Source organism: Dryobates pubescens, chromosome 28 (assembly GCF_014839835.1).
Source record: "Dryobates pubescens isolate bDryPub1 chromosome 28, bDryPub1.pri, whole genome shotgun sequence".
NCBI classification, from domain to species: domain Eukaryota; kingdom Metazoa; phylum Chordata; class Aves; order Piciformes; family Picidae; genus Dryobates; species Dryobates pubescens.
In genome coordinates this window covers 11,708,348-11,722,845 of record NC_071639.1, presented here as the reverse complement: position 1 = coordinate 11,722,845, position 14,498 = coordinate 11,708,348, and the positions used below count along the sequence as shown (strand labels likewise).

Here is a 14,498-nt window from a genome sequence, read left to right as displayed (position 1 = left end):
ACTTAACATAAGGAAATACATCCACTATGGAAGCACTGCATCTGTGCTCCTGTTTATTTCTAAACAACTAATGCTTAATAAAACAATGCTCTATAACATAGTCTTCTGGCAGAGCTCTGCATTGACAGACAAGATTCTTAAATTCAATTCCAAGCTTTCAGGCTGCAGATTTTGAAGTGCTTCTGTGAACAGTTTAATCATTCCAACAAGAGCTCGCTGACTGATAGTGGGAAAAACAGAGGCATTCTTAAGATCTCAGCAAGAACCACAGAGAGTATCACCAGCACATTTTGATGGGCTTTCCTTTGGTCTTTTTTTCCCCCCCTTTTTTCCCTTTCTTCTGGTTTGGTTGGGGTTTTTTGGTTGGTTGGTGTTGGGTTTTTTTTGTTTTTAATCTGTAGAATCATAGAACCACACAATAGAGTAGGTTGGAAGGGGCCTCAGAGGTCAGCTGCTCCAATTTCCCTGCTGTAGGAAGGGACACCTCTCAACAAGACTTTGCTGCTCCAGGCCCCATCCAATGTGGCCTTGAACACCTCCACAGAGGAGGCAGCCAAAAGCTCCCTGGGAAGCCTGTTCCAGAGTCTCACCACCCTCATACTGAAGAACTTCTTCCTAAGATCCAATCTAAACCTGCCCTCCCTCAGCTTCAAACCATTCCTCTTGTCCTGTCTCTAGACACCATTAGGAGAAGTTCCTCTCCAGTCTTGCTGTAGGATCCCTCCAGGCATTGGAAGGCAGCTCTAAGGTCCCCTCAGAGTCTTCTCTTCTAGAGGCTGAACAACCCCAGCTCCCTCAGCCTATCCTCATAGCAGAGATGCTCCAGCCCTTGGATCATCTCTGGACTTGCTCTAGTAGCTCTGTGTCTTTCTTCTTTTGGGGACACCAGAACAGGATGCAGTATTTAAAGTGGGCAGAGTAAAGAGGAAGAATCACCTTGAGTCCCAAAATATCTCCCCTCAAACCCTGCCTTTGCATAACTTTAGCAAACATAGCAGAAGTATCACACACACCAAAGCACAGAATGTCAGGGGTTGGAAAGGACCTCAAAAGATCATCAAGTCCAACCCCCCTGCCAGAGCAGAATCACCTAGAGCAGGTCACACAGAACACATCCAGGTGGGTTTTGAACGTCTCCAGACAAGAAGACTCCACAAGCTCTCTGGGCAGCCTGCTCCAGGGCTCTGTCACCTTGACAGGGAAAAGTTTTTCCCTTATGTTCCCATTGAGCCTCCTCTGCTCCAGCTTGCACCCTTTGCCCCTTGTCCTATCATTGGAGATCACTGAGCAGAGCCTGGCTCCATCCTCCCCACACTGCCCTTCACATCATTATAAACACAAATGAGGTCACTTCTCAGTCTCCTCTTCTCCAAGCTAAAGAGCTCCAGCTGCCTCAGCCTTTCCTCACGAGGGACATGTTCCACTCCCTTCATTACCCTTGTAGGAGCTCTAGGATGAGTACCAGTTTAACAGAACCCCCCTAAACCAGGCTTCAATCTTGTTAACATCATTACAGTTACAATCTACAGCAGCAGCAAGAAGAGGAAAATTACTACGAATTAACAACAACAATTCCTATATTTAATGTTATTTAAAAATCAAAGTGTTACCTAAGGCAATTACCTTGCAGCCTTTTAATATCTACAGGGAAAAGCCTAAGGGAAAATAATTGACTTTGCTAATTTTACCCTTGGCAATTATAAAATAGCTCTGCATTTCATTACGACTACAGAATTTCACATCTAATTGTCAGCCCCGAGAGAAGCACCGAGATAAATGCATCACACACAAGCTCAGACAAGAGTTTAACAACACAATAAAATTAGCTTGGTAGCAGTAGTTTCAGTTAATGTTAACCTCCCTCTTCACTTTAAATTCCAGTCTGTGCAGCAGCTACACACATCTACACAGGCTGTAGCCAGCACAGTCAGTACCAAGGATGATATAGTGCTGCTCAGTTTCATAGCATCACAGAACGGGTTGGGTTGGAAAGGACCTCTAAAGGTCATCCAGTCCAAACCCCTTGCAGTGAGCAGGGACATCCTCCACGAGATCAGGCTGCTCATAGCCATGTCCAGCCTGACTTTGAACATCTCCAGGGATGGGGCCTCAACCACCTTCCCATGGCAGCCTGTTGCAGTGTTCCAGCACCCTCATGGTGCAGAACTTGTTCCTAACATCCAGTCTGAATCTGCTCTTCTCTCATTGCAAACCATTGCCTATCCCTGCAGGCCTTTGCAAACAGTCCCTCTGCAGCCTTCTTGTAGCCCCCTCCAGGTACTGGCAGGCTGCTATTAGGTCTCCCTGGAGCCTTCTCTTCTTCAGGCTGAACAACCCCAGCTCCCTCAGCCTGTCCCCAGAGCAGAGGTGCTCCAACCACCATCCCCACCATCATCCTCATGGCCCAGCTGACGTGAAGCAATTCCTTTCCGAAGCACAGAGTACATTCAGCTTGGTGCAACAGGAAGACAGAGGAAGACTTTACATAAATAACTTCTTGATGGCTCCCAAATAAATACCAGCAATAATAACAATAAAAAGAGGAGGGGGCTTTGGGGGGGGGGGGGAATGCAGTACTGTGATTTCTACTTTTTTTTTTTACCTCAAAGAAAACACAACATTAGGAAAGGGGGGGGGGGAAAGTCACAGTTATTTCACACTGCTGAAAAACAGATGCCAGATTTGAAAATTCATCATTTAGCAGAAGAATAAATACAGTATGGTTAAATCACTGCACCTGTCAAGAGATTTCTATAGCTCCTACTTCCATTTCCCTAACTTTGCTGAGTGGGGTTAGACGTATGAAAAAGAATAATTTACTAAGTCAATCAGTTTCCATAATGGCATCCCACTTATCATATGTAGAAGCTAGGGAAGTATTTAGATGTCAGAAAAATGGAAAGGGGGGAAGGAAAAAAAAGAAAAAAAAAAAAAGGGTGTTAAAATGTTTTGGCAGAATTCTCCTGACATGCAGTATAATGATTGCTTTGGAAAGGGGGAAAAAAACCACCACACATAGGGGGGGGAAAAAAAGTCTCTCTCTGCACTTGTGCTTCAGATCCCTGTAGGCTGGCTTCCTGGCAAGCCTTCAGGGATTGCACAGTGCTGCTTGCAATGCCTAATGGTGGACAAAATGCAAAGGGAGAGCTGCTGCACTCGAGCAAAGCTTCCTCGCCTCCTGAAACACACGCTTGAGGGAAGGTGAAATCCTTTGGCCTGCCTGGAGAATCTTACTAAGACATTTAGAAAACAAATTGAAAAATAAGAATAGAGTAGAGTAGAGTGGAGTAAAATGAAGTACAATAGAGTAGAGCAGAGTAGAGTAAAGCAGAGTAGAGCAAAATGAAGTAAAATAGAGTAGAGCAGAGTAAAGTAGAGCAGAGTAGAGTGGAGTAAAATGAAGTAAAATAGAGTAAAGCAGAGCAGAGTAGAGTAGAGCAGAATGAAGTAAAATAGAGCAGAGCAGAGCAAAGTAAAGTAGAGAGAGCAGAGTAGAGCAGAGCAAAATGAAGTAAAATAGAGTAGAGCAGAGTAGAGTTAAGTAGAGCAGAGCGGAGTAAAATGAAGTAAAATGGAGTAGAGCAGAGTAGAGTAAAGCAGAGTAAAATGAAGTAAAATAGAGTAGAGCAGAGTAAAGTAGAGCAGAGTAGAGTAAAGCAGAGTAAAATGAAGTAAAATAGAGTAAAGTAAAATCTAAAAGGAATGGGTACTAAAAAAAGAGATACAAATCAACAGTAATTAATACAACCAATTGCACCCCATTTTGTTATGGCCAAAATGCTGCACTCTTTAGTATCATTAAGGTTGGAAAAGACCTCTAAGATCATCAAGTCCAGCTATCAACCCAGCACCACCATGGCAATTAAATCATGTCCCCAAGTGCCTGCAGTCAGCAGGGACATCTTCCCCTAGATGAGGTTGCTCAGAGCCTTGCCAAACCTTGCCATGAGTATCTCCAGGGACGGGGCCTCAACTCTCCCTCCCCTGGGCAAGCTGTTGCAGTGTTCCAGCACCCTCATGGTGCAGAACTTGTTCCTAACATCCAGTCTGAATCTGCTCTAATTTCAAACCATTGCCCCTCGTCCTATCCTTGCAGGCCTGTGCAAACAGTCCCCCTGCAGCCTTCTTGTAGCCCCCTTCAGGTACTGGCAGGCTGCTATTAGGTCTCCCTGAAGCCTTCTCTTCTCCAGGCTGAACACCCCCAGCTCCCTCAGCCTGTCCTTGTAGCAGAGGTGCTCCAACCCCCTGATCATTTTCACAGCCCTCCTCTGAACCCAATCCATTAGGTCCATGTCCTTTCTGTGTTGAGAGCTGGATGCAGTACTCCAGGTGAGCACTTACCAGAGCAGAGGGACAGAATCTCCTTTCTCCATCTGCTGGCCACACTGCTTCTGATGCAGCCCAGGCTGCCACTGGCCTTCTGGGCTGCAAGCACACGTTCTTGGCTCATGTCCAGCTTCTCACCCACCAGAACAGGATGCCACTGAATGTATGTTAAATCCACCATATTAACCACTCACCCAATGCTTCAGAATGCACACTTGAAATCTCCCCACAGTAATTCTACAGGGGAGTGGTAAACATGCTCACAGTAGCAGCAGCAGCCTGTCAGTCTCTCTCCAGCTCTAAGCATGCTGATCATTAAAGGACGCTCCACATCATCACTGCTGAGCTTTTCAAGAGCCTCTTGTTTGGAAGATTCACTAGCAGTTACTTGCTCTGGCAGTAAAAGAACGTCCTCCTTCTTACCTTGGTATTCTGCAGCTGAGCAAGGCTTGTGCAAGCATTTGCTAGGAGGAAGTCTCCACTCAGAACAGCCATTTTATTCCCAAACTGCATATCCTTCAGAGGGCCATCGCAGGGCTTGAGCTCCCCGATGTTCACTATGCCACGGTGCACCAGGAAGGCTGTGTGGATCAGCTCTGTAATCTCAGCCAGGCTTCTCTGGCTGAAAGCAAAGGAAAAGCACGATTAGTGCTGCCACTATGAACAAAATCTAGGTTCTTAAGGTGTCTAAAAAAACCCACACAGCGTGTGCTGAACAGGTACTTAGGAGCTATTGTGTGGCTCTTCTATGTGCTTCCAGAAGCCACAACCAGGAGGTGCTAAGCACAGGCTACTATCACTAAGCATTTCCAGGTAAGCTTGTGGGTGCCAGGAGTTCCATTTGGAGAAACATTGCCCTTTGTTTGAATTCTTTCACAGAATAAAGCAAAGTAATCACTAGCCCTCATGATGCTTGCTTTTGTGGGTTTGTTTTGTCTTCTGGAAGCTTGAGGGACACTGACATGAAGAAAATGCCAAGCAAAATGTACTGATGGGAAGGAACAAAGGACAAATCAGCAGGGGAGTCATGAGCAAGCTGATCCAAACACTGCAAGAGTGCCTCAGTCAATGACTGCTCAAATTAGAGTTAAATTAATAACAGGATACCTTGCAGCTCAATCATGTCAAGGGGGAAGGGAGCAGGGGTTAGAGGAGAACCAGCTGAGCATTTGAGAACTGAGTACTAATGCTACTGCACAGGCTGCTTTGGCCAGAAGCAGCAAAGGTGACTGTCCAGCAAAGGGGCAGACCCATTTTTATTTGGGCAGGTTTCCAAATCACTTCTTATTCCAACACACAGTCTCCTACACTCCACATCTTAGGGGCCTCAAATCCCTGTGGGAGGTTTGCCACAGAGGTTATCCCATGGAGGTTTGCCCCCCATTTATTTTCATTTTTTTTGGGGAAAAGGCATGAAATTGGTCATTAGCACAGCTCTCTCCTCCCCTTCTCCCACAAGTCAATCCTGTAGCCCCTCATGGTTAGTGACTGTCACTCCAAGGAGCACAGGGATGTCACCTTAGCTCAGCACTACAACAGGGTGATGAACAGACATAATAAGTGAGCCAGGGGAGGGAGGAACAGAGCAACGCACTGGAGGATCCTCTTAACACTGCTAAGCTACACAGGCTGCATACAGCCCATCCAACCTCCCAGCACACTCACATCTTCTCTGACTCAGGCAGTTCCCTTTCTTGTCATGGAGACTTCACATATGAGCAAAGCCACAATGCACGTCCTCAGCCAGCCAGATGACTAAAAGGCCTTAAGGTTCCAATGAAATTGCAGCCTAGGACAAAGGCATGTTTGCTGCCTGTGCTTATGCAAAAAGTGCCAAGCACTGATTCATTGAGTGACCAAACTGCTCCACACCTTCACACAGGCATGCACCTGCTGATGGATGCTCGGGTGAGATTGTGTCTCCACAGTGGCACAGAACTGAGCAAATTAATGCTGTTCCTCCTGGATAGTGCAGATGTGTTGCACCCACCCTGGTATTAATCTAAAGTAACCTTCTGCCTCAGATGTATCTGACCTGTGAAGAGCCCCAGCAGCAACTGTTTCAGGCCAGTGATCTGTGCCAATTAGCAAGAGAGAAGCACCCCTAGAGTCACCCAGCCTGGGCTGGCATGCAAAAGGTAGACAAGCTGTGGGGGGAGGATAAACAGAGATTCCCAATATACTCTTATCATACACCAAAAAATCCTAAGCTGCTTTTAAAGCTGCCTTTATCATTCACAATTTTTGCTCCATGCAGAGAAAACCAATCTGAAAAGAGAGCAGCAACCACTCTCCATGGCCGGACTCGATGACCTTAAAAGGTCTTTTCCAAGCACAAAGATTCAATGATTCTGTGATTCTACACAACAAACCCGAAGGTTGATGCTGTTTTTCCAGGGGCTGAGGGGGGAATTTGCACAGCCTCTACAGCCACAGTGTTGCAATCACACTTGAGGCCTAACAAAGGGTTAATAAAATTTCCAGCTTGGAGAAAAAGACTAACAAGACATCTCGATGCTCCTGCTGTCATTGTCAGGGCAGCCCTTGGAGGAAATGTCCATATCAATTGGGTTTATCAGATGGACAGCTGATCAACATTAAACAGCCTTGCTCTGGGCAGATTGAGCCGAGCTACCTGCTCTGAATAGCAATGAGAGCCCTCTGCTCCCTGCTGCCAGCTCTGCCACTGCCGGCTGCCGCCGAGCCCAGGACATATGGGGATCCCTGGTGACGAGCACATCGAGCTGCAGCAAGGCTCATTTCCCCCAGCTGAAAGCAGGCATTAATATCCTGAGGAGACCAGGCCCACCCCTCTGACCCCCAACTACTGAAGCAAAACAACGACTGTCCTATTTCTTCATTTAATAAGCTTTTAATGAAGGGAAGCAAAATCCCCTCTTTGACTTCAGCATCGCTCTTCATGAAAAGGTTAGACAAATACATCAGTGTCAGCCTTTCCAAATGCTCAGGATCTGGATGCTTTCATTTCTTTTCCTGTTCAGATAATTTGTGCTAACAAGAACCGTGTTAGGCAGATAATCTGCATCTAATTCTGATCTCGTAACGTTGCTCTTCCACCCTCTCTTCCTAGCAAACTCAAAATCTAAGAACCAAAGCCAGTGCAGAAATCCCAGGCAAGAGATTTCTAACTGTGGGTTTGTGATAACCTCCATAATACCCAAGCACAGTAAGAACTCTGTGGTGCTGCTACAGATACAGGAGGGTTCTTGGTGTGACTTTGGAGAGGCCAGCATCCAACAACCTGCACTGTTAGGAAGTTCACAGCACCACAGAATGATTTGGGTTGGAAGGGACTTTAAAGATCATCTACTTCCAACCCCTCTGCCATGGGCAGGGACACCTTCCATCAGACCAGGTCACTCAACACCTCATCTAACTTGAACACCTCCAGGGAGAGGGCATCCACAACCTCCCTGTGCAACCTGTTCCAGTGTCTCAGCACCCTCACTGTCAAGAATTTCTTCCTAATCTCCAGTCTAAATCTGCCTTCCTCAAGCTTCAGTCTATTCCCTCTCATCCTATCACTACAAGCCCTTGTAAAAAGTCCCTTTCTAGCCTTCTTGTAGCCCCCTTCAGGTACTGGAGGGCCACTATACATTCTTCCTCCCTGTAAGTGTTCCAGGTGAGGCTGGACAAGACCTTGAGCAACGTGGTCCAGTGGAAGGTGTCCCTGCCCATGGCAGGGGGGTTGGAAGTAAATGATCTTTAAGGTCCCATCCAACCCAAACCATTCCATGAAGCTGGCACTGTCCTAAGGTAGGAACCCACATGAGTACTGCTGCCCAGAACAGGAGGTGAAAGAAAAGCATCTCCCAAATGATCTCCTGGATCTGAGGGCGTGTGTTTTACCTAAGCACACAGATATTTCTTTAATTACAGTTTTCCATATAACCAGGAGGGGGTTCTAGCCATGCAAGTCACATTTAGTAAAGGCAGCATGTCAAATAAGAGTTGACAATTACAGGCTATATCAATACACATTATGCCAGATGGTAATGAGCCATACACAAAGGGCCAGCCATCCAAAATAATCACACCATTTTCCACAGAAATGTTGAAGAGGTTATGGTTTATTACACAGTGCTCATTAGATATACAGTGGCAGCATTAGCAATTTTTCCTTCATTTGTGTCTCATTTCAGACTCTGCCCCCACAAACCCATTCCGATTAGCACACAAGGTTAAAATCATTGTGGTCAGAGGCAAAAAAAAGGGGAAAAAATAATAAAATAAAATAAAATCTAAAGTTAAGCTCTATTTTTATTTTACAGTGATGGTGGATCAAAGGTCACTGGAATCTATTATCCTCTCCACTATTATTTAACACAGGATGCTAAGAAGAATGAAATTCGCTATCATCTGCCACGAAGACAGACAGCCTGCTTTCACTTATTAGCTATTACTTAATTAATAACACTAAGTGAAAGCCTCAGTCAGGTTGTGACACAAAGCAAAGCAAGCCACAAAACTAAAAGCTGAAGCTGAACTTTCAGCCTTGCCTTTGAACTGCCTCATCTGCTTTTCAATTTGCTGCTTTAGCAGCAGAGAAATACTTCAAGTGTCCAAAAGGCAACCCCCACATCCTTCACAGCAGGCAGGAAAAACAGGTGTTGCAAACAGCCCAAGTTCCACCTCTGAGAGAACACCCACAGGACCTTTCTATCCAGCTAGTATCTTGACTTCCAGCTAGCAAATGACTGGGTGACACAAGTATTTTTCTGCCTCTGCATTTATAAAAGGTATATGGGTGAGACTGGATGGGGCGCTCGGTGCCATGGTTTAGTTGATCAGATGGTGTTGGGTGATAGGTTGGACTCAATGATCTCAAAGGTCTCTTCCAACCTGGCTAATCCTACTCTACTCTCCTCTACAAGCTGGAACAGGGCAAATGTGGCAGTCTGTCAGGACAAGCAAGGATGTGTTTATCACTCCCCAAAATGCTGGTGTCCCTCAAACTGCAAGTGACAGCCAGCATTTGGAACTCAAGAAACTGTGAGAGAGTGGAGCCGAGCACTGGACATGCCACCAGACAATGTGATCACAAAGAACTGGCTTTCAGTCCAAGCTCTTCTTTTGCAGCATGCAGAGCATCACTCAAACCTGGACTTGCATCAGGCAGCCACCCAACTCACAAGGCCAAGGTACCCTCAGTCTCAGCCACTCTCACTGAGTTAATCTGCCCTAAAACTACCACAGTTGTGTCTGGGAAGAGGCCAGCTGGTACCTCAGCAGATGGGAAAACATGGGAGGTATTTTGGGGGTGTACAACAAATAAACTGCATAGACACAGTAACTTAAGAAGTGCTGTGAAGCAATTGGTCACAATGACATCATAGTTCTGACGGATAAGCAGTCCCCGGAGCTGTTGTGTGCTTTCTTCACAGCAGTGGATTGCACTTAGGTGCTGGCTGGCAATTTCTCTTCACAAATACTACTTTCTTTTCTTTTCTAAAAAGAAAATGTGAAATTTCCCAAGCAGAAATTTGTTGCAAGGGGAAGGTTTTATAGCAAACCAACAAAGAACAACTCTGCTGAAGCGCTCTGGCACGTGGAGATGCCATACCCCAAGAAGGCTGCGCTGGGTCTTGTCATCCACAGGTCACCTGGCTTCTCTTTGTAAAGTTCTGGCTAGGGGGAGGGCAGGATTTGTTGCTCCTGACCCACTGCAGAGTTTCCTCGGTGCTGCTCTGGTTTGTGTGCTCTGCTGCACAGCGTGGCCGTCCAGCACCCACTTCAGAAGCAGTGGGAGGAGGAAGCTCCAGGGGAAGGGTGGGCTGGACAGACAGACAGCAGGCAGCATTATGGTTTCTCCAAGGTAAGCCATCTGCACTGTGCTTTCCAGATTACTAAAAATTCCTTACTTTTTGAAAGCCAAAACCCTTTTTCCTGAACATATTGAATTTACCTTGCTCAGCAATCTAGTGCTAAACAGACTTGTTTTGAACAAGACTTGAGTCAGTATCTCTGCACAGTCTTTACCTGGAGTACCTTCTGATTTATTCTACAGCCTAAGGAGAGGACCCTTGCTCACTGCACACATAATTGCTGTATTTGCACATGCTGTGCATGCTGAAAACAATAAAAAGTTAATGATGAAAAGCACTGGTAGCAATGAATTAGTAATATTGTTAGATTTGTGTTTGGAGTTGATTTGTATTGTTGTGGGGGGAAGATGATCAATAGGAATATGTAATCATGTTGTATGTGCTTTTCATCTCCTGAGACTCCTCTTGTAAATGAGATGAAGGATCTCACAGGATTTATCACAGAGAGCAAAAACTAAATAGAATAATTTAGAATAATTGCTTAGATTTCCTCTCACTAGAAGCAGAGGCGAAAGCTACCTCGGAGTGGGAAAGGAAACGATGCCTTTCTTGAAGATCATCAAAGACACCACTGCTCCTATTTTGAGATACTTTTCCCATTAATGTTCAAACAAATAATTCTGTCAAGAGCATCAGACTTCCTAATGTACTTAGGTATTGAATATTTTAGGGCCACACATTTTCTCCATCAGTTAATTAGCTTTCAAAGTACAGGCGAGCCGGGATACTGTACCTTTGCCTTCCCCGAGATAGGAATAAGAACAGTAAATCCCAAAGGAAATAATTTTGATGATAAAGAGTCCTAATGTGCCCCAGTAAAGGTGAGGATTGATTGTTATGGCCTATTGTTACTATAATTAGAAGTCAAACACCAATTAGCAGTTCCATTAATAAGATTAATCTCTGCAATATCTGCAGCTGAGGCCCAAGGCTTGTGTGTGCAATAAGCCAGTGCAAATCCGGAGTGCAACAGCTATTCTGCACTAAAACTCTCAGTCTGAATACTTAGACCAGACAAAAGAAGCAGCTCTGCTGCCTTTTGAATTCTGAGCCCCTACAAACACTACTGCACTTGCTAGATCTCATTTCTTGCTTTGTATTTTGTTTAGACATGCTCTATCACGATACATCATGGATTGGGATGGGTGCAATGCAGCATGGAATCTCCTAAACTGGGGTTCGCAGCCACTCCCGCTGCATTGCACCAGGTGGGGGTAAATCTGTTCAGTTTTCTACTACCAGTAAAATGAGTAGTAATAGAAAAAACACCAACTAGCAACCTCCTTATGAATATGGAGTCACTCTTCAGATGACAGGAGTCCATGATAAAGTTAGGCATCATTTATTTACCTCAAGAAGGTGAGATGCAGTCAAGTCCAATCTCCCAAGTTAATACACTATGGAGTTGAGAGCACAGAAACTGAAAGAGGGCCAAGGTCTGAAGATGAGGTGCAAAGATGCGACTCCTGTGTCACATCTAAGATGTTCCCTGATACCAGCAGCATGTCAAATGACCATTACTTAGACTCTGCCTAAACCCAACAGAGAGTTTTGTTTTCTCTTCAGCACAGGAGTAGGAAGGAGTTTCCAGGGGATACAGGATGCATACCTTGCTGGAGTCCAGGCAATGACATCAACCCTCACACGATGGTGTTTGCACACTCTGAAGTGAGCACTTCATCATTACATTTGCAATGCTTCTGGAGCCAGGGAATTGGTTTCCTTAAGGCCAGGAGACCAGCAGGAAGTTTCAGCTTCAGGTGATCTGTGTGGCAGCTGAAACAGAGCTGTTGATCATGCTCCTACTTCACTACTTCATCCTCTTCGGGGATCACTGGTGCTGTGCTGGAAGTAAAACCAGGTTCTTTTCCCTACCAATAGGAGTGAAGTCTGGTTGCTGGCACCATGCTGGGAGGTAGGTGGTTGTACAGAGCAAAGCATGCCAAGCAGGCTTTTGTAACACTTCCCCCCTTATCTTCAGCGTGGCTCACAAGGCAACCAGCAGCTACTGTGATATCCTTGCATACAATGACCCTTAGGCCCCCAGCTTAATATGAGCTGATCGTATCTCCTGCAAATTATGAGGTGCTGAAGCTGGAGGCAACGCTGGCCAGAGGCAGCACCGTACAGCCACACAAGCCCTGGTCCTGGAACTGCCTAAATTGTAATCCTTATCATTCTGGAAAAGATTTCTCTCTGGTAGCAGGCATCAGTTTTGTTCCATTGTGTCACAGAAGAAAAACAGATGCCAGCTAAGCAGGCAGCTCATCTATTTTTATACATTTAGGTCAATTGTCCCATGAATTGGCATATCTGGAGTACAAGAGAACAGGACAAAAAACACCAGACTTTGCCTCTCCAAATTCAGCTCTCAGTGTCTTTCTGGTTTAATTACACTTATTGTATTGCTTGCTTATATTGTGAGTCAGGAATGAAAAACAGGGAGAGGAGGTTATGCAGAATATGCCAGGTCCCAGGATGGAAGAGTCCACTGTGGGGATTTGTGGCAAAGCTAAATATTATCACATCTCCCTGGTCACAGATTGTACATGTAGTGCAGTACCAGATACAGTGGGCTGATGTAACCTGGCTATCCACTGTGGGACTGAGTACTGAAAGAGAGCACAGGAGCTGGTTCCAACACAAACAGTGGGAAAAGGAAGACTGGGCTGCTGTAATCACTAACAAGTACTGGAACAACTTAGCTCATGCTCAGATTTCAGGAATGCAATTAATTAATCACTTACTAAGTACCCTAAAATCAAGTGAGCCATATCTCAGCTAATAGTCCACAATAGAACATTCACAGCATGTAAGTACCAGACAATGAAGATGCTCATTACAGTGCCAGAAATAATACTTCCAGCAAAATATTATATATTAAGATGAAGTAATTATATGGCATGGCAATGAAAAGAGCTGCAGAGTTTACAACTGAGCTGAAAATCTCTAAGAGTCTGTTTCCAAAAAGTACTTTCCAGAGCTGCAGACATATATGATGAAGAAAAGGTTTAAGTGCATTTCTTCATATCTCTGAGGGAAATGCTTTGCCTTTGATATGTGTATCTAACATACACACCATATCTCAGTTGTTACCCAGACAGCAGATCCAAAAGCACTAATGGAAAACGATGTCCTTTTGTTCTTGTGCAGGAGAAAGCAGTTTGCCCAACACTGTCTGTAATGCATAAAGCAATCACAAAAGCCCTTTAAGATCACAGTTTTACAAGCTGCCTGTTCTCTTAGCTTTATGCACTGGAGAAATCAGAATCAGAAATCAGACTCTCACTTCAGGGTGTATTTGGAAAAGTCTCTTAAACTGAAGAAAGGAGCCCAAAGGCAAACCCCCACAGTGACTTCAGTGGAGGGCAAGAACCGGCCAACAGCACAAAATGAAACAGCCATAGAATGGTTTGGGTTGGAAGGGACCTCCAAAGGTCATCTAATCCAACCCCCCTGCAGTCAGCAGGGCCATCCTCCACTAGATCAGGTTTCTCAGAGCTCTGCTCAGCCTGACTTTGAATGGCTCCAGGGATGGAGCCTCACCTAGAAAGCCACTAGGCTGGTCAGGCAGCACTTGCCCTCACTGAAACCACGCTGGCTGTTTCGAATCACCCTCCTGTACTCCATGTGTTCCAGTACAGCTTCCAGGAGGCCTTGTTCCATGATCTTCCCTAGCACAGAGGCTGACAGGTCAGCAGTTTCCAGCATCCTCTCTTTAATCCTTTATATAGATGGGTGCAATGTTTCCCTTCTTCATCTCCAGGGACTTCACCTGACTGCCAGGACTTCTAAATATTATGGAGAGTGGCCTAGCAACTCCATCAGCCAATTCCTTCACAACTCTGGGATGCATCTCATCAGGTCCCATAGATGTATGTATGTTGAGGATCCCCAGGTGGTCCTGAATTTGCCCTTCCCTTACAGTGGGAAGGACTTTACGCCAGTGGTCCGCACCTAGTGGTCCAGCCACTCGATGAATCCATGAGCATTCTCCTAGCTGCACCAATTTGCTCTTATTTACACCTTGCCAGAGACTTGAAAGTGTCATTGAAAACCCATTTAAATGAACAACTCCACAGTTCTCACTTCTGCAGCCAGTAATGAGCCTTGAGTGAACCTGTGTGGGCCTATTCAAAACTGCTTCATTTTTGGAGTACCTTTGTAACTCCAAACTAGATATTATAATGGCTATTGACTAGCTCAAGCTTAGATTATTGGGCTAGATTTTCAGCTGGTTGGACTGGCAGAGTTCCAATGATGTCCATTTACACCAAATGGCTCATTATTAATTCAAGGTCTTATTTGCTCCTTAATGAATACATC

At 45.3% G+C, this 14,498-nt stretch overlaps 1 protein-coding gene across 2 annotated transcripts in view; it reads right to left on the bottom strand.

The window, feature by feature from the left end:
* Nucleotides 1–14,498, bottom strand: part of PDSS2 (decaprenyl diphosphate synthase subunit 2) — a 73,888-nt gene that overhangs the window by 24,128 nt on the left and 35,262 nt on the right. For both annotated transcript variants that reach the window (XM_054174116.1, XM_054174117.1), the window contains exon 3: nucleotides 4,750–4,948. In XM_054174116.1, the coding sequence (XP_054030091.1) occupies nucleotides 4,750–4,948 (199 nt within the window). The remainder of the gene's footprint in view (nucleotides 1–4,749; nucleotides 4,949–14,498) is intronic.